Consider the following 25,061-nt stretch of genomic DNA (forward strand, 5'->3'; position numbering starts at 1 on the left):
TGATTAGCGTTATAGGACAAAAGTATAGGGCCTAACTTAGGTTCACAAACGAGTAAATTTGTACAAAAATACTCAGGGCAGATAACTTTATTTGTTGCCTTTGATGTTTTAATGGTATTAATGTTATTGTCATGTGTTATGTTTGTATTGTATATTGTAAATTCTAAATTTAGTGCTATTAACGAAATAAAACTTATTGATGATTCTTTTTACAATTGTTTTCTTTATTTGATACTTTGATGTTACAAAGAAAGTCTATGATTGTATTCTCTAGAAATTTAAATATTTCTTTAACCCTTATATAAAGGGTTAGTGATTGTACTGTAGGAAAGGTGTGAGTCAGTATTTGGAAATTAAATAGCCCATACCCTTGTTTCATCACACAACAAACAGGTCTGCAAAAATAAATCTTAACAAGCCAGTGTACAGTGTTAAAAAGATGTTGAATGATTATTCAGTATTTGAATGAGAACATGGGGAGTGTTGACCCTATATATTGAGCTGTTGGAGTGAGAACTGATGTTTGGCCGTTGGAATCAGAATTTGTAGTGGTTGCCCATTTTGAACGTGATTGCCCCATATTTGGTTATTGGAATGAGAACTCTGGTACTGATTGCTCCTAACTGATTGTTGGAATAATAACACTGTAATTGATTGCCCAATATTTGTCTGCTGCAATAAGAACACTGCTTGCCTTATGTTTGGTTGTTTGAATGAGAACACTTGGGGTGATTGCCTCGTATAGGTCTGCTGGAAGGAATGATTACCCCACGTTACGCTCTTGGAATGAGAACACAGGGAGTGATTGACTCATATATGTATATGGCTGTTAGAATGACAACTAATGATTTCAAACATTACCTTTTCTGACAATGAAGACAACATGGTCAATTTCAAAACAGTTACATGTGCACAAATTTATTAGGATTATCTACAATAGTACACATGTATGTTGAAGAAAATCACTGTTCCGTAAAGTGACGTGGAATCTCTGCAGCCAAGTAGTAAAGGTCCATAACTTTGAATATTTTGCCCCTCACCACAGATTACTAGTATTTCACTCTGGTTTTTGGATTTTTTTCACAATATGCTAGTTTATGTGTCATCTAATAAGGTTCCTACTCGTGCCTCAAACCATGCATGGATTGACACCAGAGGTCTACCTCCTGTTTGAAAGTTGTCACATGACCTTCACAGTGTTGGTGTGACCAAATAACATTAATCATGACAAACTATATTAACAAAAACAACATTAAAAATGTCGCTATTTCACGATTAAACTGGCACAATATTAAAATTAGAATGAAACAACAACACAGTTACTTTTTTACTGTTTTTATTTTATTTCTTTACAAAAACAAATTTGACAACAATTCCTTCTAACTTCCTTAGTTTCTCATCTTTCAACAAAATATTCTGGAAAATTAAATAAAAATATTCACATTTTACATGATTTTATTTTAAAGTAATTATAATAACAGATATAACAGTACAACCCTCTGCATAGCAACAATTTAGGAGACACAGATTAGGTTGTTGCTATGAAGTTATGCTCTCAAAATGGTCTTGCAAAGTTTTACTGTGATCCTTATGCTGTAGAGGTTAGTGCTATATAGAGGGTTGCTTTGCAGTTGTTGTAATGTATAATTAATATAAATACCATCTTAACAGTTTACTTCTTGCAAGAAAAATTCTCTACATATAACACTTTTCCTGGTAAATTACTGTCAAAATAATTTTATTTTTATTTTAGTTCAACATGAAAATTGTGGACCACACCTGTCAAGTAATGGTTACATTTTCGAACTAATGCTAATTAACATTTCAAGGGATTTGGTGCAAAAGGGTTGAACTCATATTAAATAAAGGAGTTACGACCCTTTCACACCAAGCTGTTGATTTGTTCTTGAAGAAATGCTATAAATGTATTACAATGAAATCAATTTTGTTTTACAAGTACAATATAAGCAAATTGTGTATTCACAAATGCTATATAATACAGGCTTTTTGGTGTTAACAAGTCGATAATAATATGTACCTTTAGGGTGTAAAATGTAATTATAACTACTTTTTCATTTTTTAAACTTTTATCCTGTGTTGATTGTTTGTTCCACTTGTACCATTTTTCTAAGAATTTTAACATTCAAAAGAGAATTCCGTGGAGGGGTTGGTTGCTTTTACAGGTTGAGGCAGCAGAACTGCAGCTCTGTTTAACTCGGCATGATCTTAAGAAGCAACTAAATGAGTTTGAATAACTGGAGTCTGTGCATCTCTTACCTCCAGCAGGTGAGGTTGTTTTTACACCTGGTATTGCTTTAAGTTTGTAATACCTGACGTTAGCCAAAAACATCTTTCCTGTTTCAGCGCCATATGACCTTAATTGTGTTGGTGCACCATAAAACCAAACAAAAACAAAACAATGTCGTAACAATTGCTTCTTGTAAATGTAGCGTTATGTTAAAAAGTTCTGGAAATAAGTAGCATTTTTTACACACAAATACCTTATTGGTATTGTGAAGTAAATCTATTGTATAAATACATCATGTATGTGACCTTTTAGCACTGGGGAAAAATTCGCTTATAAATTAGACCTACCGGGTATATCTGATTAATTACTTCGCAATAGATAGATAAACAAGATTGTCTAAATGCAATTAAATTTCCAAAATATACAGATAACTGGTACAAGAGATATAACTTCAATAAATCTGTAATATATGTAGTACTATGTGAATAGAAAAATAATGAAGAAATGAAATCCCTTTTTATGCATTTGATACAACAAAAGATTCCATTTTGAACATCTCAAATTTTAAATGTCTAAACAAGAATCTTGATAATATTAATATTCTTCCAAGACAGGTGTAACCAACAAACATGTAACAATATTATCTTTTTTTATTATACAAGTTTTTGAGGTTATGTTTGATTTTTTTGGTTTCTTTGTTTTTACAGTCTCACTAAATTTAAGAACATTATTTCATTATCTGTTTTATCAGTAATTTACTTTTCAATGAAGACAAACAATTTCAAGCCAACATATGCTTTAGACATTATTTTTTGAGAAAAAAAAAACAACAGAAACTTAGAGGTAGATTTTGTGAATACAAAAAATACACATTACAAAATAAATGCTGACCAATCATTCAGGCTGATATAAATTCCAATGAGGTTTAAACATTGTGAAAAAAAAGGATGTGGAAAAAAGCTAGGAATTTACTGTTACAAATATAAAAATTGCAGGTATTTGCTTAACCAAAAATACATTTTTTTTAAAAAATGCATGCATGCATTAGGAAGCCCAAAACAACTGATATAAATATGGGATAACAGCACAAAGCACTCTTTACTTAAATGAACCATATTTTAACCTTAGCCATCCCTTATACTTGATATTAACCTGTACCACACTAGATTTTTAAAACTTAAGACTTGTATGGTCTTGATGATGTCCGTTGTTCATGTTAGGGAAACAAATATCAAAATTCTATAATTAGAACAAGTCAAAAACTAGAAATGTGTCCATAGGACACGGGTGCCCCCACCGCGACACTGTTCTGTCAATCTTTTTACTAAGTCAAGGGAAATAACTCTACAAATACTGGATAAATCCACAAGCGAAACCCCAGGTGCAAATCTAAAATATGCTGAGCAACCTGCCCATAAGGTTTATTGACTATGTCAAATCCTTTTTGAGAAACTTGCGACACAAGTTGAAAATTGCCCAAATTTTTTTAAGTGAAGGGCAATAACTCTAAAAATACTAAATAAATCCAGACGAAAATACCTGGTGCACAACTGCACATGCTGATCAATATTCCTGTAAAGTTACATGACTCTAGGTCAAATACTTTTTGAGTTATGTGCATCACATGTTGAAAATTGCCAATTTTTACTAAGTCAAGGGCAATAACTCTGAAAATACTAATAATATCCACACGAAAATACCCAGGTGCACATTTACACATGCTGATCAACATTCCTGTAAAGTTTCATGACTGTAGGTCAAATACTTTTTGAGTTACATGCGACACAAGTTGAAAATTGCAAAATTTTACTAAGTCAAGGGCAATAACTCTGAAAATACTAAAAATATCCAGACCAAAATACCCAGGTGCACAACTACACATGCTGATCAACATTCCTGTAAAGTTTCATGACTGTAGGTCAAATACTTTTTGAGTTACATGCGACACAAGTTGAAAATTGCAAAATTTTACTAAGTCAAGGGCAATAACTCTGAAAATACTAAAAATATCCAGACCAAAATACCTAGGTGCACAACTACACATGCTGATCAACATTCCTGCAAAGTTTCATGACTGTAGGTCAAATACTTTTTGAGTTACATGCGACACAAGTTGAAAATTGCAAAATTTTACTAAGTCAAGGGCAATAACTCTGAAAATACTAAAAATATCCAGACCAAAATACCCAGGTGCACAACTACACATGCTGATCAACATTCCTGTAAAGTTTCATGACTCTAGGTCAAATACTTTTTGAGTTACGTGCGACACAAAAGTGAACGGACGGAAGGACAGACAGACAGACGGACGGACGGACAAGGGTAAATCTAAATGCCCGCCACTAATGTGGGGGCACAATAAAGAGCTCAGTCACGCTGCTGGGATAAGCAGGATGGTCTGGTTCTATTCTAATGACATTGACAGCATATAATCTGTACAAAGTGCTATAGCAATAGTCCGTTCTGAATACGAAAGTACTAAAATCAGTGCCGTCTGGTCATGGTCGGCACTACAACAGTCAGTACATTTTTTTTGAAAATTTCTCATACAGTGATGATTGTTTTGTCCAGATTGAAAGATGTTTAGCGTGTCCATTAAAGTTATCTAGCCTGGTAAGGGTAAACTGGCTTGATATCTAGCTCATGTAAACAGATGATCCATTCTAGAACTTAAATAATGGAGGAATACAACTTGTTAGGTTTGGTTTTGATGCCATATCATGCATAAGTTATGTAAATGGCTAGGTCTGAATTCAACAAACATTAACAATCCGCTATAATAACTAAATCACATTCGTAAAGCAAAATTAAATATATATTTAAAGTGGTTAGTATAAAAAGCAAATGATAAATGGTTATGGTATCAATCATATATTTTTTATTTTCACATCAATTTCCATGTATCATGACTAAAGGTGACACTGGCGGGCAAAATAACATTTCTGACAAAGTATTGTTGAAGTTTAAAATATATGATAACAAATGTCAGAATGAATACAGAATAGTTTTACATGTAAATGAAAAATGGTTACTTTTATTCTTTACAAATGTATACCTTTCAAGCAAATCAACAATTATCATGAAACCATAACCAACAAGTAATAGCAAAATCCAAATCCTTCCACTTTTTATCTTTTGATACATAAAAGTATTAATGTAGCACTTTTTTATAAAATAAATAATCACCTTAGTGCACGTGTTAACAGTTTATAGTATAACAAGAATTAACCAATCACTGCAGTGACTGCACTAAGTTGACAAAATATTGTTTAAATTATGAATTATTATTTGACTATTGTAAAACATGTATAGTTCATAGAAAAAAATGTTTGACTATTGTTAAACATCTATAGTTCACAGAAATAAATGAAGAATTTCATAGAAAACAAGGACATCTACATCAAGTCTACATTTTCTTGGCAAGAAGACAGGTTACAGAATCTTAAAGAAAAATGTACACACAAAGTAAGACTAACTGCATATGAAATGTATATGTGCCACACATTCACAATAAAACTGAAATTTTGTCTTACTACAATGTTGGTAATATCTGCAGAAGTGAAAGTGACTAGTGCAAAAATTCAACTGAATAATAATGTGAAAAAATATATATATATACACTAATGATAGTAAAGCGAAAAGCAATTTTGTATATCTATCTCGTTTAAGCTGATATAACTAGAACTGCCACTATCATGGCGTGAAAACCCCCGCATACCACTTTGTCAGAATCAACAGTGGCCATTTAGAACTCAAGGACAACCACCCTGCCAAATCTGAGGTGACTAAGCCAGTGCATTGCTAAGTTATGTATTCTACATGCTTCAAATGTGAAAATGTCAAAATCAATACACTCTGGACAGGCATTGGGGAAAAGCTTTATTTTGACAAGGTCCCTGTAACCTTGACCTCTGACCCAGTGACCTCAAAATCAATACGGATCATTTACTAATCATGACTAACCTCCATGCCAAATATGAAGACTGTGGGTCATAGGAACCGTTAGTTTTTGGGCGGACAAGCTTTTTGAAGTCAAGGCCCCTGTGACCTTGACCTTTGACCTGGGGATTTCAAAATCAATAGGGGTCATCTACTAATCTACTAATCATGACTAACCTCCATGCCAAATATGAAGACTGTGGGTCAAAGGAATCTTAAGTTATTGGGCGGACAAGCTTTTTGAAGTCAAGGCCCCTGTGACCTTGACCTTTGACCTGGTGACCTCAAAATCGATAGGGGTCATCTACTTATCATGACTAACCTCCATGCCAAATATGAAGACTGTGGGTCAAAGGAATCTTAAGTTATTGGGCGGACAAGCTTTTTGAAGTCAAGGCCCCTGTGACCTTGACCTTTGACCTGGTGACCTAAAAATCGATAGGGGTCATCTACTAATCATGACTAACCTCCATGCCAAATATGAAGACTGTGGGTCAAAGGAATCTTAAGTTATTGGGCGGACAAGCTTTTTGAAGTCAAGGCCCCTGTGAGCTTGACCTTTGACCTGGTGACCTCAAAATCACAAGGGGTCATCTACTTATCATGACTAACCTCCATGCCGAATATGAAGACTGTGGGTCAAAGAAATCTTAAGTTATTGGGCGGACAAGCTTTTTGAAGTCAAGGCCCCTGTGACCTTGACCTTTGACCTGGTGACCTCAAAATCAATAGGGGTCATCTCACTAATCACGACTAACCTTCATGCCAAATATGAAGACTGTGGGTCAAATGAATCTTAAGTTATTGGGCGGACAAGAATAAACCGACGGACGCCGGACGGCCAGACGGCCGGACGGACAATCTGATTCCAGTATACCCCCCTTACAACTTTGTTGTGCGGGGGTATAAAAACTTAGCATAATGGAGTATAATAGATAAACACAAATATCAAAAATGAAAAAAAAAAAACCCAACACACATTGTAAGTATTTGTATTTCACCATAAATTAATCTCGAAAAATTATTTCCAGTCTCGTCATGTCAAAAAACCTCAGTAGAGTCCCTTTAATATCAGGTATTAAAATTTAAGAAACAAGTATTATAAATATTAAAAATATTGGAAATAAGTGGTTATCATGTAAAAAAGATTTACAGATTTATGCAATTATGCCAAAAGCAACAATCTGCAGAATTTGTTTGATGAATAGCAGGAAAATGGAGACAATGTCTTGCATAAATGCACAAGCTAATCAAAAACAGGCAAACTGACTTTGTTCTGTTTTGAACAAATTAGGCCCTAAATGATATCAGGAAGAAAGAAAACAGTAAACTAAAGATATATAACAAAAACACTCTACAGTCATCATTTTTTTCATGATTTTTAAGCTATCATGGCAGATTGCGGAACAACCCAAAACCAAAATGCTTAAATTTTGCAATGCACCAAAAGTTTTAACAAATATAAAACATGCATTATAATAAATAAAAACAATTATGAGCATATTAAGCACTTATAGAGCATTTATATGTCAGGCATGTACCACAACATGAGTTTTGTACAAAACTTTTCTGCAGGTTTCATTACAAATACTATGATAAATGCATAATGTCCCAGACTTCTGGGATTGTCCCAAATGTCCAGGATTGTCCCGGACAATACACACAATATAGTTTTGGTGTTCAGATTTCATTTTGCCCTGATTATGTAAGCTGCAGAATTTGTGATAACATGTGCACCAAAATGTATTATATACATGTACCTTTGAACGTAATGTTTCAAATTCCCAACATCCATTTTCTATCTCTTGGTTATATTACCATCCTCCATAAGTTGTATACATGAATGATTTTACACAGTGTAATAATTTATGTAATATCCTATGATACACATATAAATATGTTTAGAAATGAAGTTTTATCTATCATTCAACTATCTGTTTACACAGTAGCCGTTAAAAATACAGTTAAAGCAAATTCTTTAATGTCTCAACTTAGTGACAATTCTTTTTTCTTTTCTGTGATGCAACAAAAATTACTTTCAAAATTTTAATGGTCCATTAGTTATGACAGCTGTAAAATAAATTTTGTGCCATTCTACTTTATAAATTAGATATTTTTGAGAGGAAATAATTTACTCCATTTTTAGCTTTCTTAATGGAAATTCTATAAATTCCCTTTGGAATAAACATTTTTATTTATCATTTTTCAAGAACAGTGTATTTTCAAATTCCACAATTAAAATATGATTTAATATATGTATATCTTTATAAAATAAATGGAAGAAAGGTTGTTTAAGTAGCAAATTATGGGACACAATAATAAACAAATTGTATTCAAACAATTGCCCCTGTGCAAGACCATTACACATGAAAATACTAACAATCATGGACGTATCCATCTCAATACTTCTGTACAGTAACAATATATCAATTCCCAGACCTAAATTTAGTGACAATGTGACATATATCAATTTCCAGATCTTATCATTGTAAAAATGTATCAATTTCATACCTAAATACAGAACAATGTAACAATTTTTAGACTTAAATTTTATCAGAAATGCATACAATAGCTAATTTATTGGACTGCCCAGGTGTACACTAACTACTTATTGGACTTGGCTGGCATTCAATAACTGTCTTATAAAACTAAACAGGCATGCAAAAACCATGTTGGCATCCAATAATTGATTTATTGGACTATACAGGTGTACAATAATTGATTAATTCGACTGTACAGGTGGACAATAATTGATCTATTGGACTGAGCTGGCATACAATAACCGGGTATGAAGCTGCATTGGTTATTTGATGTTTCCACTTATCCATCATTTATGGTGAGCTGAGCAAATCCTATCAGAGATTTATCACATGGGGCTTCGTTTTGGGCACAACCAGAATTCTGTAATATAAAGAAATAACAAGAAACATGGCAATGCCATGAAACCAGGTTTTCAATTATCACCATAGTAGATAAATATGTTGTAGTTGAAATACAAATAAAAGCAACAAACAATGTAACTATGTGCAATGTAAATCATGATTAATGAATTTTCTATTTTTAGTAACTGTAACCTTGACCCTAGGAGGCCAAAAAGCCATCCCAAGTGAGGTCTTCATAAAAACTTGCTTTACCAAAAATTTCATAATTCCAAACAAGTTATTGACCTGAAACCTATTTTCTATTTTTAGTAACAGTAACCTGACTGGAAACAGATTTTCTACTTTTAGCAACAATGACCTTGACTTTGGCTCTACAGGACCCAAAAGCAGGCAGATGAGCTGGCAGGCATGCAACAACCTAGATAGTTTCTGTTTTATAACTAAATAAAGTTTGTTGTGATTAATAGGATATATTACACTTATAATTAAATTTTATGGAGAAACAAAGGGCCATAATAAGGTAAAAGGTAAAAACTTATCCAATCATTAAACCCTGACAATACACAGCAGGGCACTTGTAGATAAAGCTAATCTGTGAAAATTTGAACAAAATCCTTTGAGAAATGTAAAAGCAGTTGGGCAACAGAAGAAATTGTTCACTATATACTCTATATAAGGGGAAAAAAAACAAAGGGCCATAATTAGGTAAAAAATTATCCAATCACAAAAACCCAAGAATATGCATCAGGGCACTGGATAAAGCTTCTGTGAAAGTTTGAACAAAATCCCTTGAGAAATGTAGGAGGAGTTTTGCACAGAAGAAATTGTTCACTATATATTCTGTATAAGGAAAAAAAACAAAGGGCCATAAATAGGTCCAAAATTATCCAATCACAAAACCCCAACAGTATGCCTCAGGACACTTGATGACAAAGCTTCTGTGAAAGTTTGAACAAAATCCTTTGAGAAATGTTGGAGGAGTTGCGCACAGAAGAAATTGTTCACTATATATTCTATATAAGGGATAAAAACAAAGGGCCATAATTAGGTCAAATGTTATCCAATCACAAAACCCCGACAATATGCACCAGGGCACTTGATGACAAAGCTTCTGTGAAAGTTTGAACAAAATCCTTCGAGAAATGTTGGAGGAGTTGCGCACAGAAGAAATTGTTCACTATATATTCTATATAAGGGATAAAAACAAAGGGCATAATTAGGTCAAATGTTATCCAATCACAAAACCCTGACAATATGCACCAGGGCACTTGATGACAAAGCTTCTGTGAAAGTTTGGTCAAAATCCGTTGAGAAATGTAGAAGGAGTTGCGCACTGAAGAAATTGTTCACTATATATTCTATATAAGGGAAAAAAAACAAAGGGCCATAATTAGGTCAAATGTTATCCAATCACAAAACCCTGACAATATGCACCAGGGCACTTGATGACAAAGCTTCTGTGAAAGTTTGGTCAAAATCCGTTGAGAAATGTAGGAAGAGTTGCGCACAGAAGAAATTGTTTACGCCCGCCCGCCGACATACCTCAATCTAATAACCAGATTTTTCCTTCGGAAAACCTGGTTATTAACAATTATGTTTCAATCAAAACTACATATTTTGACTACAAAGCAAAGTGTTTTTTTTTCTTTCATTTTGTTATACATTAAATGTATGAAATAAAATTAAATGTTTTCTTATTGTTTCTCTTTAATCCATACCACCTATATGTTGCATGGGAATTTATTCAAAACAAAGAGTTCCTTTTTTAAATATATTGTGAGGTTAATGTGGATAATAAAAATTTTAAAAACTTACTAAAGCAAATGTTAGACTTTTTAACATTCTATTATCAAGAATTTTCTGCAAATTGGCAGCAACTGAAAAGAAAACAAAAATTGATAATTTGTAATGTGTGTTTTTTTCCCCGATATGCTTTCTTTTTTATTTTGTTCAGGTTATTATGAAAGGTGTAAACATTTGATATGATCTATTAATCATACTAAATATGTTATCAAGTTGTGGGACTTGTCCATTTTGTAAATAAATTGTGAAATTGCAAATTGAAATTGACTACTTTACGTGTATTTATTTTGGTAGGTTTTAATTAACTGATGATGACATTAGGTACTACTGTAATATGAGGCACAGGTATTCTTTAATAACAGTCAATTGTACTTGATATAACTTCAAACAGGGCCAAGTGAAATTTAAATTGATCAAACCTTTTGAGGATTTCATAAATTTTATCAGTTTCATATTTTTCAACATGTCTCAATATAACAAAAGCTATTATGTATAAACAAAAAAGACATTTATTCGCTTTCCAAATAACCAATGACTGTTTTACTGTTGTACTGTGTCTGATCACTTCAGACTTCTTGTTTCCAGAAAATTCAAACATTATTGGCTAATGAAAATAGCCCTATTAAGTATATGTGTTAAAATTTTTGAAGTTATACTTTATGATTCTTAAGTTTATTTTACTACTTCATTTAACTAAATAAAAGCAAATGTAACAGGGGCTAACATTTACGGTCCCCCAGCCGCCCACGGCTACCAGGCTAAAATAGTTAACATTGGAATAAAGACTTACCAACTCTACCAGGCTAAAATAGTAAGTTACCAGTCGTGTGTAACATTGGAATAAAGACTTACCAACTATCATATCCTTCCCATCAACAAGACCAGCTTCCACCAACTCTCTAGACACACTGTCTGAGGAATCTGTAAAATGATAGTTACATTATGCTTAGTTTATAAAACTTTGATGCTAAACTTATAACCAGAAAACCTGGTTTTGCAACTTCTTCACTATTAAAAGTATTTTGCTATATGCAATATTTTCTTGCATTTTTTGTTTTTCTGAAACCTATTTGGTAAAATTTTAAATCGCACAGCCATTGTTAAGGTCATATGGCACATTTCCACAAAATTTTAAAAGAAAATGAAGTAATACTCAACCATTTCTTATTCAAATTTAAAACAAGAAACATGGCAATGCCATGAAACCAGGTTTTCAATTATCACCATTGTAGATAAATATGTTGTATTTGAAATACAAATACAAGCAACAAACAATGTAACTATGTGCAATGTAAAACATGAATAATGTAGGAGGAATTGCCACTGAAGAAGTGTTCACTATAATATTATGTATAAGGAAAAAAACAAAGGGCCATAATTAGGTCAAAAACTATCCAATCACAAAACCCCGACAATATGTGCCAGGGTGCTTGATGACAAAGCTTCTGTGAAAGTTTGAACAAAATCCGTTGAGAAATGAAGGACGAGTTCAGCACAGAAGAATTTGTTCACTATAATTATATTGATAATTCTGTATAATGAAAAACAAGTTACAAAGTAGACATGAAATAATATATCATATCTTTTTTAAATTACCTCCAAAGATGATATGACCTTTGACTGCCAAATCAAGTTAAAATCATGTAAACAGGATTTTCAATGTTAATGTCACTGTGACCTTGACCTTGGAGCCAGCCATGCGGAACATGCGTTCTGCACGTCATCTTGATGTGGTAAACATTTGTCTGAAGTTTCATCAAAATTCTTCAAAGGGTTGAAGAGTTACAGAGCGGACAGGATTTCAATGTTAATGTCACTGTGACCTTGACCTTGGAGCCAGCCATGCGGAACATGCGTTCTGCACGTCATCTTGATGTGGTAAACATTTGTCTGAAGTTTCATCAAAATTCTTCAAAGGGTTGAAGAGTTACAGAGCGGACAGGATTTTCAATGTTAATGTCACTGTGACCTTGACCTTGGAGCCAGCCATGCGGAACATGCGTTCTGCACGTCATCTTGATGTGGTAAACATTTGTCTGAAGTTTCATCAAAATTCTTCAAAGGGTTGAAGAGTTACAGAGCGGACAGGATTTTCAATGTTAATGTCACTGTGACCTTGACCTTGGAGCCAGCCATGCGGGACATGCGTTCTGCACGTCATCTTGATGTGGTAAACATTTGTCTGAAGTTTCATCAAAATTCTTCAAAGGGTTGAAGAGTTACAGAGCGGACAGGATTTTCAATGTTAATGTCACTGTGACCTTGACCTTGGAGCCAGCCATGCGGAACATGCGTTCTGCACGTCATCTTGATGTGGTAAACATTTGTCTGAAGTTTCATCAAAATTCTTCAAAGGGTTGAAGAGTTACAGAGCGGACACAATTTCGTTTGACGCCCGCCCATCCGCCCATCCGCCCAGCCGCCCATCCGCCCGCCATACCCCAATCTAATAACCAGGATTTTCAAAATTGAAAACCTGGTTAATAAGTACTGACTAAGTAGGAAACAGTGCAGACCATAATCAGAAAGCATGACTATGGCAGCTGATCTTGGTCTGAACTGGTCTAATGGGCAAAATTTGTTGCCGGTAGTCTCATTATTATAATTATTAGTAATAATACTTACCTTGTCCAGGAGTGAAATCAAATTTAATGTCATTCAATTCTCTCTTCTCATTTCTGAAAAAAATAAATTGCGACCATCATAGTAAATTGTGTATAACTAAACTCTTAACCTGCCGAATATATTAAATAGACTTATCCAGGTTCTATTTTAAGACTTGTCCATCATCAATTTTGAGGATATGAAAAGTGAATTTAAAGTTAGTCAAGCAACAGAATAGAGCCTTTCTAGAGACTTACAGGGTACCAGAATGGGATTAAAACCTTCAATAAACTAGTGGCATAGCTGCCTCATATTGGAAAATCTGAAATTCCTAGTGGGATTTGAATGCACAGTAGTGAAGGTCAAGTAATTCTATGTAGGTGATCTTAACCAATCAGCCATGAAGTTTCTACGTATACATGTACTATGAATGAATGACTTTAAAGGTTTAGATGTGTACGGCTAAAATCGTACCTTAATCTCAGCACCAGGTTAATCGCTGAGACTGTTTCTGCTTTTGTAACAGTCCCTTCTGCCACATCATTAACCGTAGGCTCCGGCTTACCCTCTACAGGTGGGCTCGGTTCTTGCGTGTTCGTCACCGACATTTTGGCCGCACCTTCAGCAAGCTTCTCTACCGCCTCGTCATCTTGGTCTTCTGAAGGCCTGACACGTGGTGACTGATAAATGAAAACAAAAATAAATATCAAAATCAGTTTATTTAAAAAAACTCGTTTATTTATTATACATTTTGCTAATTTTTTTTGACAACTTAGTAAAATATAAATGAATCTCGTTAAAATAATAGGCACATTTCTTTGAGTTTTGCTTAGGTAACTTAACCAGAATTTATCAAAGCTTTGTATATAATAGATTAAGTTAAGATTAGTAATATATTATGCGTTTATATATTTATACAAAGCAATTAAAGCTTTAGCACAAACAATTTTTAGCATTTTAGCAATAAATAAATACAGACAATATAAAAGCAAAATACAAAGCTAAAAAATTATATAAAACTTGAATTTTTGGTCAATGGAGAAGTAGGCTTTCATAATTTTAAGGAGTAAAATCTTTTGTGACATAATTCTATTATAAAACTGTGTAACTTATTGCTTACACAGTAACATTAATGTTTTCTGCCTGTCCCACACAACTAATTTAGACATTTACCAGTTATATCATATTTTAATGTCAGATATACATGTATATATCAGATGTGTAATATAACTTATACTTGGCCTTAATGATAAATGAGCCGCGTCAAGACAAAACCAATGCAATGCCTTTGCAACCAGCATAGATCCAGACCAGCCTGTGCATCAGCGCAGTATGATCAGGATCCATGCTGTTAGCTATCAGTTTCTCTACTTGTAATAGAGTTGGTAAGCGCACAGCATAGATCCTGATCAGACTGCGTGGATGCGCAGGCTGGTCTGAATCTATGCTGGTCGCAAACGCATTGCGTTGGTTTTGTCATGACGCGGCTCAAATTGTTTTTAACTGCTTTTCACATGATACATACAGTGAAACATAAAATAACATACAATATAGTCCTACAATATAAAAATACATAATATATCCTATCAAATAATTCCTGAAATGTATGAAAGAATTTTGACAAGACAGTATCAAATTTAGCTTTTAAAAAATACTAATAAAACTCCACAATACATAAAGTAGGTTCACCAACAAATTTTCAATAGGTAATTAATGAAAAATAGTTTTTAAACCATAATGATCAGACTTTATTGCACTAAAAGCTCCAGCACAATAGGGAAAAGATCTTGGCCCAATGAACTGATTCATTAACAACATATCTAATGCAATTTGTCCTCCCTTGCTATTTGGAGTTAATTATGAATTGTAAGTAAAAAAAAGATGAAAAAAAAGACAAAACATTCATTCCATGCACAGTACTTAAGAACTGTTCAACACTTACTTTTCATTATAACAACAATGCCTGCTAGCATTTGACTTAATAAATACTGTTTATTTGGCAATAAAATAAACAAAAATTATTTTCTAGGTAATCTATTAGGCTATACAGGATAACATGCAGGGAAGTTTTACTGTTATAACATGATTAAAATAATCAAACTTTGTTAGGGACCTATATGTTCAACTTATTTTTTAGTAAGCTATGTATATTAGTAAAGCTGACTTTTATGAAAGGTTTTAATTCTTGTTAAACTTCAATTTTCAAATGAGCTATAAAATGTGTGTTATACTAAAAATTAGGCAAGCTTTTTCATCTGTATGGAGTTTATAAATAATTAGCTATGAAGTTATTAAACAATGTGAAAATCAAAGCCTTGAGATGCTTATAGAATGTTAGTGCAATTAGTAAGATATTAAGCTTCTGAATGAAAATGATCCACTAGTAAACTATATCATTCTATAAAGATATTATATAATATTTAAATACAACTGAACTAGTAACAATGATTTGCAGCTTAATTTGCAGCTAACACAGTACAACATTAACTACTCTATAAAATGCATGCTTTATTTTTATACACTAAATAGCAATAAATTGCATGTAATTTTGTTATATACATGTTAAGTATTTAGTGGCTGTATATATAAGCTGCAATATGCTGTCATCTGTAGAAGTAAACTTAATATTGTATACTGACAAGAGTAAACTAGAAACATTTAGCATTTTGATTTTGAAATCCAAGTAAATAACAATAGACAAATCAAAATACTAAACAAGGCATTTCATTATACAAATTACAATAAGGCAAAATGTAAAAATTAAAATAACTTAGCTTAAAGTCATATATTGTATAACTCTAAGACAACTGATTTTGTTTTTGTTCTAAAAAATAACTGGCCAAAGAATATAATGCCAACCCCCGCTCAAGTTCAAGCAGATCAGGTAATTATACAACAAAGATTCTGAAAGGCAGGGAAATTTGCAGGGAAGGTCAAGTTTAAGTTTCTATACTACACAAAATATACAGGGAATAATTGCTTACTAGTATTAGTTATTCATAACCCTTTCACTGCCATAGGGACGGCTTAAGCCGTCCCTGATATTTTCGGCGTATTTGCCATATGGACGGCTTTAGCCGTTTCTATAATAATCTTAATAATAATAATAAATTATTAATAATAATAAAAATAATAATAGCTATAAAGAAAATTATACCATCGACAATAATTATTATTATACTAACATATTTGGAACATATATAAATATTATAATACTAATAACAAATAATAATAATAATTATATTAATTAATAATATAGTAATTTCTTAGAAAACCCTCTGGCAAATAGGTGATCAATAAAACAATAACCCTCTGGCAGCGAAAGGGTTAACATAAAGTTAAAATGATCATACTCTGATATGACTTAAACCCTGTTTCTTAGTTGAACTATCTACTTTTGTTATATTATCATATCCACCAGTTTTTACAGGTTATTTTTAGTTTCCAGGAACTGCTTGTACCATTTAAATATTGTGAAATTTTCTAAACATTCAGTACCATGCATTATTAAATTTACTACAGGATTCTTAACTGACCACCAGTTACTATACACTACATGTACATACTTAATTAAATTTACTACATAACATCATATTTATCACACATCATGATACAAACTAAAATACCAGTAAACTAACAACAAACTTATAAACCTACTGCACATTACCAAACTTAACCAGTTACTGCATACTCCAAAACAAAATTTACAGTGCTCAACATGAATATCTTACTTTCAATAAAGTTAATTATAGTTCCCTTACTAAACACAACTTTACTTTATACACATGAATTGAAAAATTACATATCACTTCTTTCACAAGACTTTACTTGCTTACATAAAATGCTTAACTTATTACAAATTACTTTACATATTACACATTACTAAACTAACTACACATAACAACTCTTACAACAAGTTTCTATGTTTCTACACAATACTTAACTAACTACACATTTCTTAACTAAAGACATGTTACCTAACTTACAACACATTACCTAATTTACTACACATTACCTAACTTACTACACATTACTTCACTTATTACACATTACTTAACATACTACACATTACTTCACTTACTACACATTACTTAACTAACAACATGTTATCTAACTTACAACACATTACCTAATTTACTACACATTACCTAACTTACTACACATTACTTCACTTACTATACATTTCCTAACATACTACACATTACTTCACTTACCACATATTATTTCACTTCCTACACATTACTTCACTTACTACATATAACTTAGCTATCTACACATAACTTCACAAGAATTACTACACATTACTTAACTTAATACACATCATTTAACTTACATCACATTTCCTCACTTGCTACACATTACTTAACTTTCTATTTAACTTACTACACATTACTTCTCTTACAACACATTACTTAACTCATTACAAATTACTTAATTTACTACACATTATTTCACTTACAACACATTATTTCACTTACAACACATTATTTCACTTACAACACATAACCTCACATACTCAACATTACCTAACCTACTACATTTAACTTATAACACATAACTAAACTTATAACATATTACTTCACTTTACTTATTACACATTACTTAACTTACTACACAACACTATACAAAACTTATTTTACTTCACATTTCGTCACTTCTTTATATATAACTTAACTCTAATAATTACAATTACATCATCCAGGAGCTATACCCAAATGACCTTTAAGACACAAAGTGACATTACCTTTTGACATCACCAATAATAAATTGTCACATAAAATTATACTATACCTACCGTATATACACATTGTGTAATGTCACAATGAAACCTTGTACACTAATTAAACTACAAATTTAACAAATTACACATTTATTACTAACAAAATTTCTTGATATTACCACCAGTAGCTAAATTCTTCAGATATTACCTACCAAGTATTGTGACATTAATAAAGTTATTTTTATAATATTTACTTGAACATGTGACATTGTAAACCAATACTATGCTATAACCAATAAAATATTGTGACATTAATCTGCACATGTTACATTAGTAATGAAATGCATGTATTTTGACATTACCAACCTCAATGAATTATGTAATTCACTTGGATATGTGAAATAACCAACCTCAATGTATAATGTAACATTACCAACCTCAATGAATAATGTGACATTACCAACCTCAATGTATAATGTGACATTACCAACCTCAATGTATAATGTAACATTACCAACCTCAATGTATAATGTGACATTACCAACCTCAATGTATTATGTAACTAACTTGGAGATGTGACATTTCCAATCTCAATATATAATGTAACTAATTTGGACATGTGACATTACCAACATCAATGTATAATGTTACTAGCATGAATATGTGACATTACCAACCTCAATGTATAATGTATCATTACCAACCTCAATGTATAATGTAACTAACCTGGACATGTGACATTATGAAACGCAATGTATAATGTGACATTACCAACCTCAATGTATAATGTGACATTACCAACCTTAATGTATAATGTAACTAACCTGGACATGTGACATTACCAATATAAAATATTGAGACATTACTAGACAAGACTATATATCTTACCTCCACATCTTCTTGAATGTCCCCTAGCTCTGCCTTGTTGTTCAAACGCTATAATTACAAGGGTGCGTGTTAGCCTTTCTACTCTAACACTGTTAAATTCTATTTATTTCCTGCAGAATTCAACCAATTCTAAAGGATTTCATATATTCAGTCTTTCAATATTAAGTGAATCCCAACAAGTAATTATTTAATTCCAGGCTTAACAGGGTGCCGATACTGCATGATTTTTTTGTGATCTGTAGGGGACAAAGAATCCAATATTATATAAAGCAACGTTCAGATAGTATTATCTTCAAACAGGTTTTAATATTTTATTGTTTTGGGTGACTTACTGGAATGAGCAGGTTCTTTAGCCTCATGTAAAATTATGAAATATTAAAAGAGGCAAATACTTCCATATGCGTTATATGTATCAGTATTTAGCCCCACACAGATCACAAAAAAATCACATGGTATAGGCACTGTGCTGAAGAAGAACTTGTATGTGTAAATAATCCACTTTACCACTTGTCAAAAACTTGAAAATACAGAAAAATTGACCATTGCTTTTTGTTGCTTTTTTTTTTTTTTTTTTTTTTTTTTCAGCACTTTAATTGATATTTACCAGCTTACTTTCATTTCCTTGTTTATTTTAGCATGTAGAAGATTAAAACAAGGGCTTACTAAAAGAGGACATTCCAGTGTTCCTTCAATTATTAACATCATATCTAAAAATTAATCTTAGTAGAAAATCAGGCATAAATGTCCAAAGATTTCATTGAAAGCTCACTTGACCTAATTAAATGATATGTATGTTAAAAAACAACTAAAAATGAAATTCAGCAACAAAAGTCTATAAATTGTAAAATCAAAACTTTAAATACATGTACAGTAATGATTTATAATACTGTCAAGCATATAGGGTGCAGATTTACCATAAAGTAGAACTTAAGTATAAGCCCCACAAAAAAAATATATATAAATAAATAAAATTAAATTTAAAATTAGCCCAAAATAATGCACATCAAACTAACCTTAGTATAGAGAAATTGAAGTGTATGGAAGACATTTGAGCCGCGTCATGACAAAACCAACATAATGCGTTTGCGATCAGCATGGGTCCAGACCAGTCTGCGCAACCGCGCAGTCTGATCAGGATCCATGCTGTTTATTTACAAACCCTATAACAAGTAGAGAAATTGATAGTGAACAGCATGGATCCTAATCAGACTGCGCGGATGCGCAGGCTGGTCTGGATCCATGCTGGTCGCAAACCCATTATGTTGGTTTTGTCATGACACAGCTCATTTTTTCTTCAAATTCAAATCAGGATATAATTCAAATTTAAAGAGGAAAGGTCTTACCAGCACACTATATTCTTATAATAATAAATTTCAACAGCTTGGTGTGAAAGGGTCCTAACTTTTTCTTTATCTAATATTAGTTACAACCCCTTTCACACCAAGCCCTCGCCATTATGTTGAAAACAGAGATTTAAAATAATAAAATATCTTCTTTTTTTTAATTCAAAACAATAATAATTTTTATCCTACTGTTAAATTATATAAAATAATATAATATGCACAAGTTGTGCAGGTAAATATACCCTCTATTCAGGCCATGCTAAATCAATTGCTAGTTTATTTAACTAAGACAATAAAACAACAAAATGAAATATTCTCTATACTCGTTTCATCAAAATCTTATACTTAATTCAAGCAGCGAAATTGGAATAGGTTTACAAGCAGTATAGAATCTCAGACCAGTCTTACAGATAGCTTCTAATTTAAGTACATTTTTATATTTTAATATTGAACTAAACATACCTAAATATCAAAGTTAATTAGAGTATAACACAAAATAGCAGAAAAAATGCTTTAGTATCAATTGTTCCAAAAGATATTTAGTTATAAAGTGAGTAAATGGAATATGAATAATACTCAGTGTTCTGTTTACTTTTGTACTGATTTTTCACCTGTTTGAATATTTGTTTGTTTTCAACGAGATTTAAGACACCGCAATACAATATTGGTCATGTGACAACATTCCAGACCTTAGATCCACCTGTGCATTGTTTTCTGAATTTCTAGCTTTAAAGCTACTATCCCACACATTGTAGTTTGGGTGTTTTGAAATAAAATGTCATGACAACATAAAATTTCAACATAGGCTCGGACATTTATATTTTTTACTAGATGATTTATACATATGTTGTTCGAGAAAAAACATCAAGTTATCAAAATGTTTATCATACTGTAATTTTAAACCGTTGCAATGTTTAATTTGTAAATATCAACTTAAATTATAAACACACCAATTAATTGGTTGCATGTAGATTCGTTGGTTGCAGGTAGAACAGTTGTGCGCTTGTAAGTTGTTTTTTTATCCTGCAATCGATTGCTGCCCATTTTGTGTGGGACGTATAAACAATCCATCTGAAAATTATTTCTGAATTTCAAATTTAAATGGAATTAGATGAATAGACAGTTTTCTTGCAAACCATCCAGTATATCATAATATTATTAAGGTGACAGTCACTTCATTTCTGAGGTGATATTTTTTTTTAAATTTTTTTCCATAACTTATCAGAGAACTAGCAATTGATTAGAGATGGCCAGTTTTACAAGAACCATTATATTTATTTACCTCCTATTGCAGCAAAATAAACGGACATAATTTTATGTTATAATATCAACTTAAAACTGAACATACCCTACGAAAAAATCTATTATCATACATGTATCTGAAAGTAGGCAATGCATGTTTTTTAATGAGAACAAGAAAACCCACCTTCCCATGTAAAAAAAAGACAAAATAAACACTAAATCTAAACCTGCATGTACCGGAAATGATCAGTCTTTGACACCAATTCTGTGCCGTCTGACCATGCTCTATATTGTTGGTAACTCAAGTGTTGTATTTTAATATTGAAATCACTTAAACTTTGAATGGACTGTTCTGAAATAAAAATACGGGAAATTCCATTGCACAAATCAGCAGGATTAAGGCTGAGCTAAATTTTACATGTTTCAAAATGATATGAAGAATTTATAGGAATGGGGTTATATTGCAATTGAAGTGCAATAAAAAAAAATCCTGATTTTCAAATTTTCACTATCAATACATTTCTGTTTCATTTAAACCTGGATGAAAAGTAAACAGACAGAAATTGGAAACCACTCAATGAAATGATGACATGCTATTGGTCATATGCAAATTAGCATTAAAAAACAACCAATCAGATTCTTACAATTTGGTCTGGTTTTACAATGGCAAACTTTTGAAAAACTACATATACATGTATTAATGAAAAAGAAAGCTTCAGAAATGATACCTAATGGCCTATAAGCCTTATATAGTTGTCAAGCTAGCCTCAAATTACAACAAGCTTTTGTTATAAAGCACAGATATCTCAAAAACATTAAAAGAACAACCCCCCTTCCCCACCACCACCCACTAACCAAATAGTTATTTATACTCGAGATGATAAAAAATGGCTGTACTTTTAGCATGTGCGCATTTCATGCAGTACACCATAATGAACAATGCTATAGAGCAGAAAGCCTCAAATATTATCCTACTTAAATGGCAATACAAATTTGGTGTTTTAAAATATGCAAATTATTAAATTAAGAAAAATGTACAAAAGTTATATCAAACATAAAGAAAATAACTTTTGTTTGTTTAATTTCACTTTTTTTTACAGTTCCAAATGTTTTGCTTGTTCTACAATATACCAGGGCTTTCTTTTACAGATGTGGGATACATTTTGGGAAAATATTCAAGATATTTTTGCAAATCTGAAAGCGAAAACTTGGTGTTAATTGAATTTTAGCACAAAACTTCATGATTTTAAAGAATTTTCATGAGGGTAAGACAACCTAAAATGGCCCAGTTATTAGAAGAAGGGAAAGCCCTGATTATGTTAAGTAGCAAGCTATAATGAACAATCAGATTAAAAAAAGTAACATCCAAGTCTTGTTATTCCAAATCATCATAATATTTTACTGCTTTTAAAATGTAACAGTGTTTCCTGAACTGTACATTTATCAATTTGTTACCTCTTGAATTCAGTTAAACAATATTATTTACTTTTCCCCCAGAAATTTAAGAGTTTTTTGTATATTTAAAAATTGAAGAGGGTCAAGCTTACACCAAAAAAAAAAGCCCGGTTGTTTCAAATTTCATTATCTAAGTCAGTAAGTGTATTCTTTTATTACCTAAATCTAAAATTGTAAAATGAAAGTACTTAATGAACATAAATAAGGTATATTTCAAAAACTGAAAGTGGGTCAAGTTTTTCGTTTTCATTACCAAAATTGAAAAATAATGAGAGTACATAAATAAAGTAATTCTCAAGAAACATGTTTGCAATGATAGAAATAATGTGGTCTTGGGTCAAGAATAAAAACTGAGGGTATATCCAGGAAATAAGGATCAAACATGTGCTATATGCCTAACTAAATCATCATGCTTTACCTAACTTTGGATATTACAACTGACTGTTAAACATGCCCTAAAACATCAATTGTAACTTAAAAGCACTAAAACAACAACAAGTAAGTTAAATATAACAATGGATATATCTTAAATCTGGTCAGTGAAAAATCAGTCCTCATCATCTTACACTTTATTACAAGTTGCATGGAGTAAGACATAGTAAAACCTGATTATAAATCAAGGTATTTAAGAAGTCACTAAAACCCTCAGATATTTCTTGTAACAGTTTTTAAGCCGAGGGCCTCCAGATTAACATGACAATTTTAAGAAATGCAAAGAAAAAAAAGTTAATAATTACACTCATACAATCAATTAAAATAAATTTTTATAAACTAAACTAATTCAGAACTAATACTTTTCTTTGTAACATACATTATTGGAGGCATTCAGCTTTTTAAAACTGGAAAACATTAACTACTAACAATACCCTATCCCCAGATATCTCGGACAGAACGTAAGGACTGGTTAATTACAAACCAGAGTCAAGATTCTAACATTATCTTTGAATAATATAACCTACCCTGCTTGCTTCGGCAACTGCCGCCATTCCTTCCTCCGACTCTGCGTCCATTTCGTCATCTGACCACTCCCATGTTCCGTCTTCTGTCTTATGCAGACGCCCACTTGACCCTGGAACTCTTTTGACCTTGGTTAAAGAGAAGCAAATAATTTCTTAAAAATTTATACAATCTTTATGCCTTTAAAACATGCAAATCTTAATTCTTGACAAAACCATTCAATCTTGCCTTTAACTCTTTACCATCTGAAGTTGGGTTATAGATTTGCATTGCTTTGAATATGAAATAGTCCTGATTTCAGTATCAAAATACAAAAATTGAGCTATCAACAATATAGAATCTGGCCATAGATGTGCAGACTGGCTCATCTATATTATGGTTGCCAAGGACTTTTAGAGGTAAAGTTAAGTTTTTACAATATTCCTAAGAAATGAATACTTATTTCATTCCATAGAATGGGAAAAAATGTGTCTAATAATGTTGTAATATTAGATTTAGAACAGGTGAGATTTTTACCACCTGAGGAAAATAGCATTGAATGTGAAATAAATTGTAATAAAGGTGGCAAAATGTAAACAAAGTGGTAATTTGACTTTCATACAAGATACTAATTCACCATAACTGTACCAACTAACGAATCTCAAAAGACACAACATTGAACTTGCCACAAGTTTAATATTTGAGTAAGATATGGTACAACGGTAAAAAAAAACCCACTCACTTTCTGTGGTTTCACTGAAGATCCCTCTGACAATAGTGATTTTACAAGGTAAGTCTTATCCTGGAAGAAATGAACACTATAGATATACTAGAGGAAGATCATAAATGAGCTGCAACACGACAAAACCAACATAATGGGTTTGCAACCAGCATGGATCCAGACCAGCCTGCGCATCCATGCAGTCTGATCAGGATCCATGCTGTTCGCTTACAAACCCTATTACAAGTAGAGAAACTGATTGCGAACAGCATGGGTTCTG

General features: G+C 32.1%; 1 protein-coding gene across 2 annotated transcripts in view; it reads right to left on the minus strand.

The window, feature by feature from the left end:
• Window positions 1-7,092: 7,092 nt before the first annotated feature.
• Window positions 7,093-25,061, minus strand: part of LOC132738078 (serine/threonine-protein kinase OSR1-like) — a 35,212-nt gene continuing 17,243 nt past the window's right edge. The window contains exons 10-17 of one of the 2 annotated variants that reach the window (XM_060725503.1): window positions 24,803-24,862; window positions 24,084-24,209; window positions 19,085-19,132; window positions 13,951-14,156; window positions 13,498-13,550; window positions 11,725-11,793; window positions 10,885-10,946; window positions 7,093-9,088 (exon numbers count right to left, since the gene is read on the minus strand). In XM_060725503.1, coding sequence (XP_060581486.1) covers window positions 9,008-9,088; window positions 10,885-10,946; window positions 11,725-11,793; window positions 13,498-13,550; window positions 13,951-14,156; window positions 19,085-19,132; window positions 24,084-24,209; window positions 24,803-24,862 — 705 coding nt within the window. In that variant the 3' untranslated portion in view covers window positions 7,093-9,007. The remainder of the gene's footprint in view (window positions 9,089-10,884; window positions 10,947-11,724; window positions 11,794-13,497; window positions 13,551-13,950; window positions 14,157-19,084; window positions 19,133-24,083; window positions 24,210-24,802; window positions 24,863-25,061) is intronic. The other variant, XM_060725505.1, reaches the window with a different exon arrangement.

The sequence above is a fragment of the Ruditapes philippinarum genome, unplaced genomic scaffold (assembly GCF_026571515.1).
Source record: "Ruditapes philippinarum isolate M1 unplaced genomic scaffold, ASM2657151v2 ctg1914_1_1_1_1, whole genome shotgun sequence".
NCBI lineage: Eukaryota > Metazoa > Mollusca > Bivalvia > Venerida > Veneridae > Ruditapes > Ruditapes philippinarum.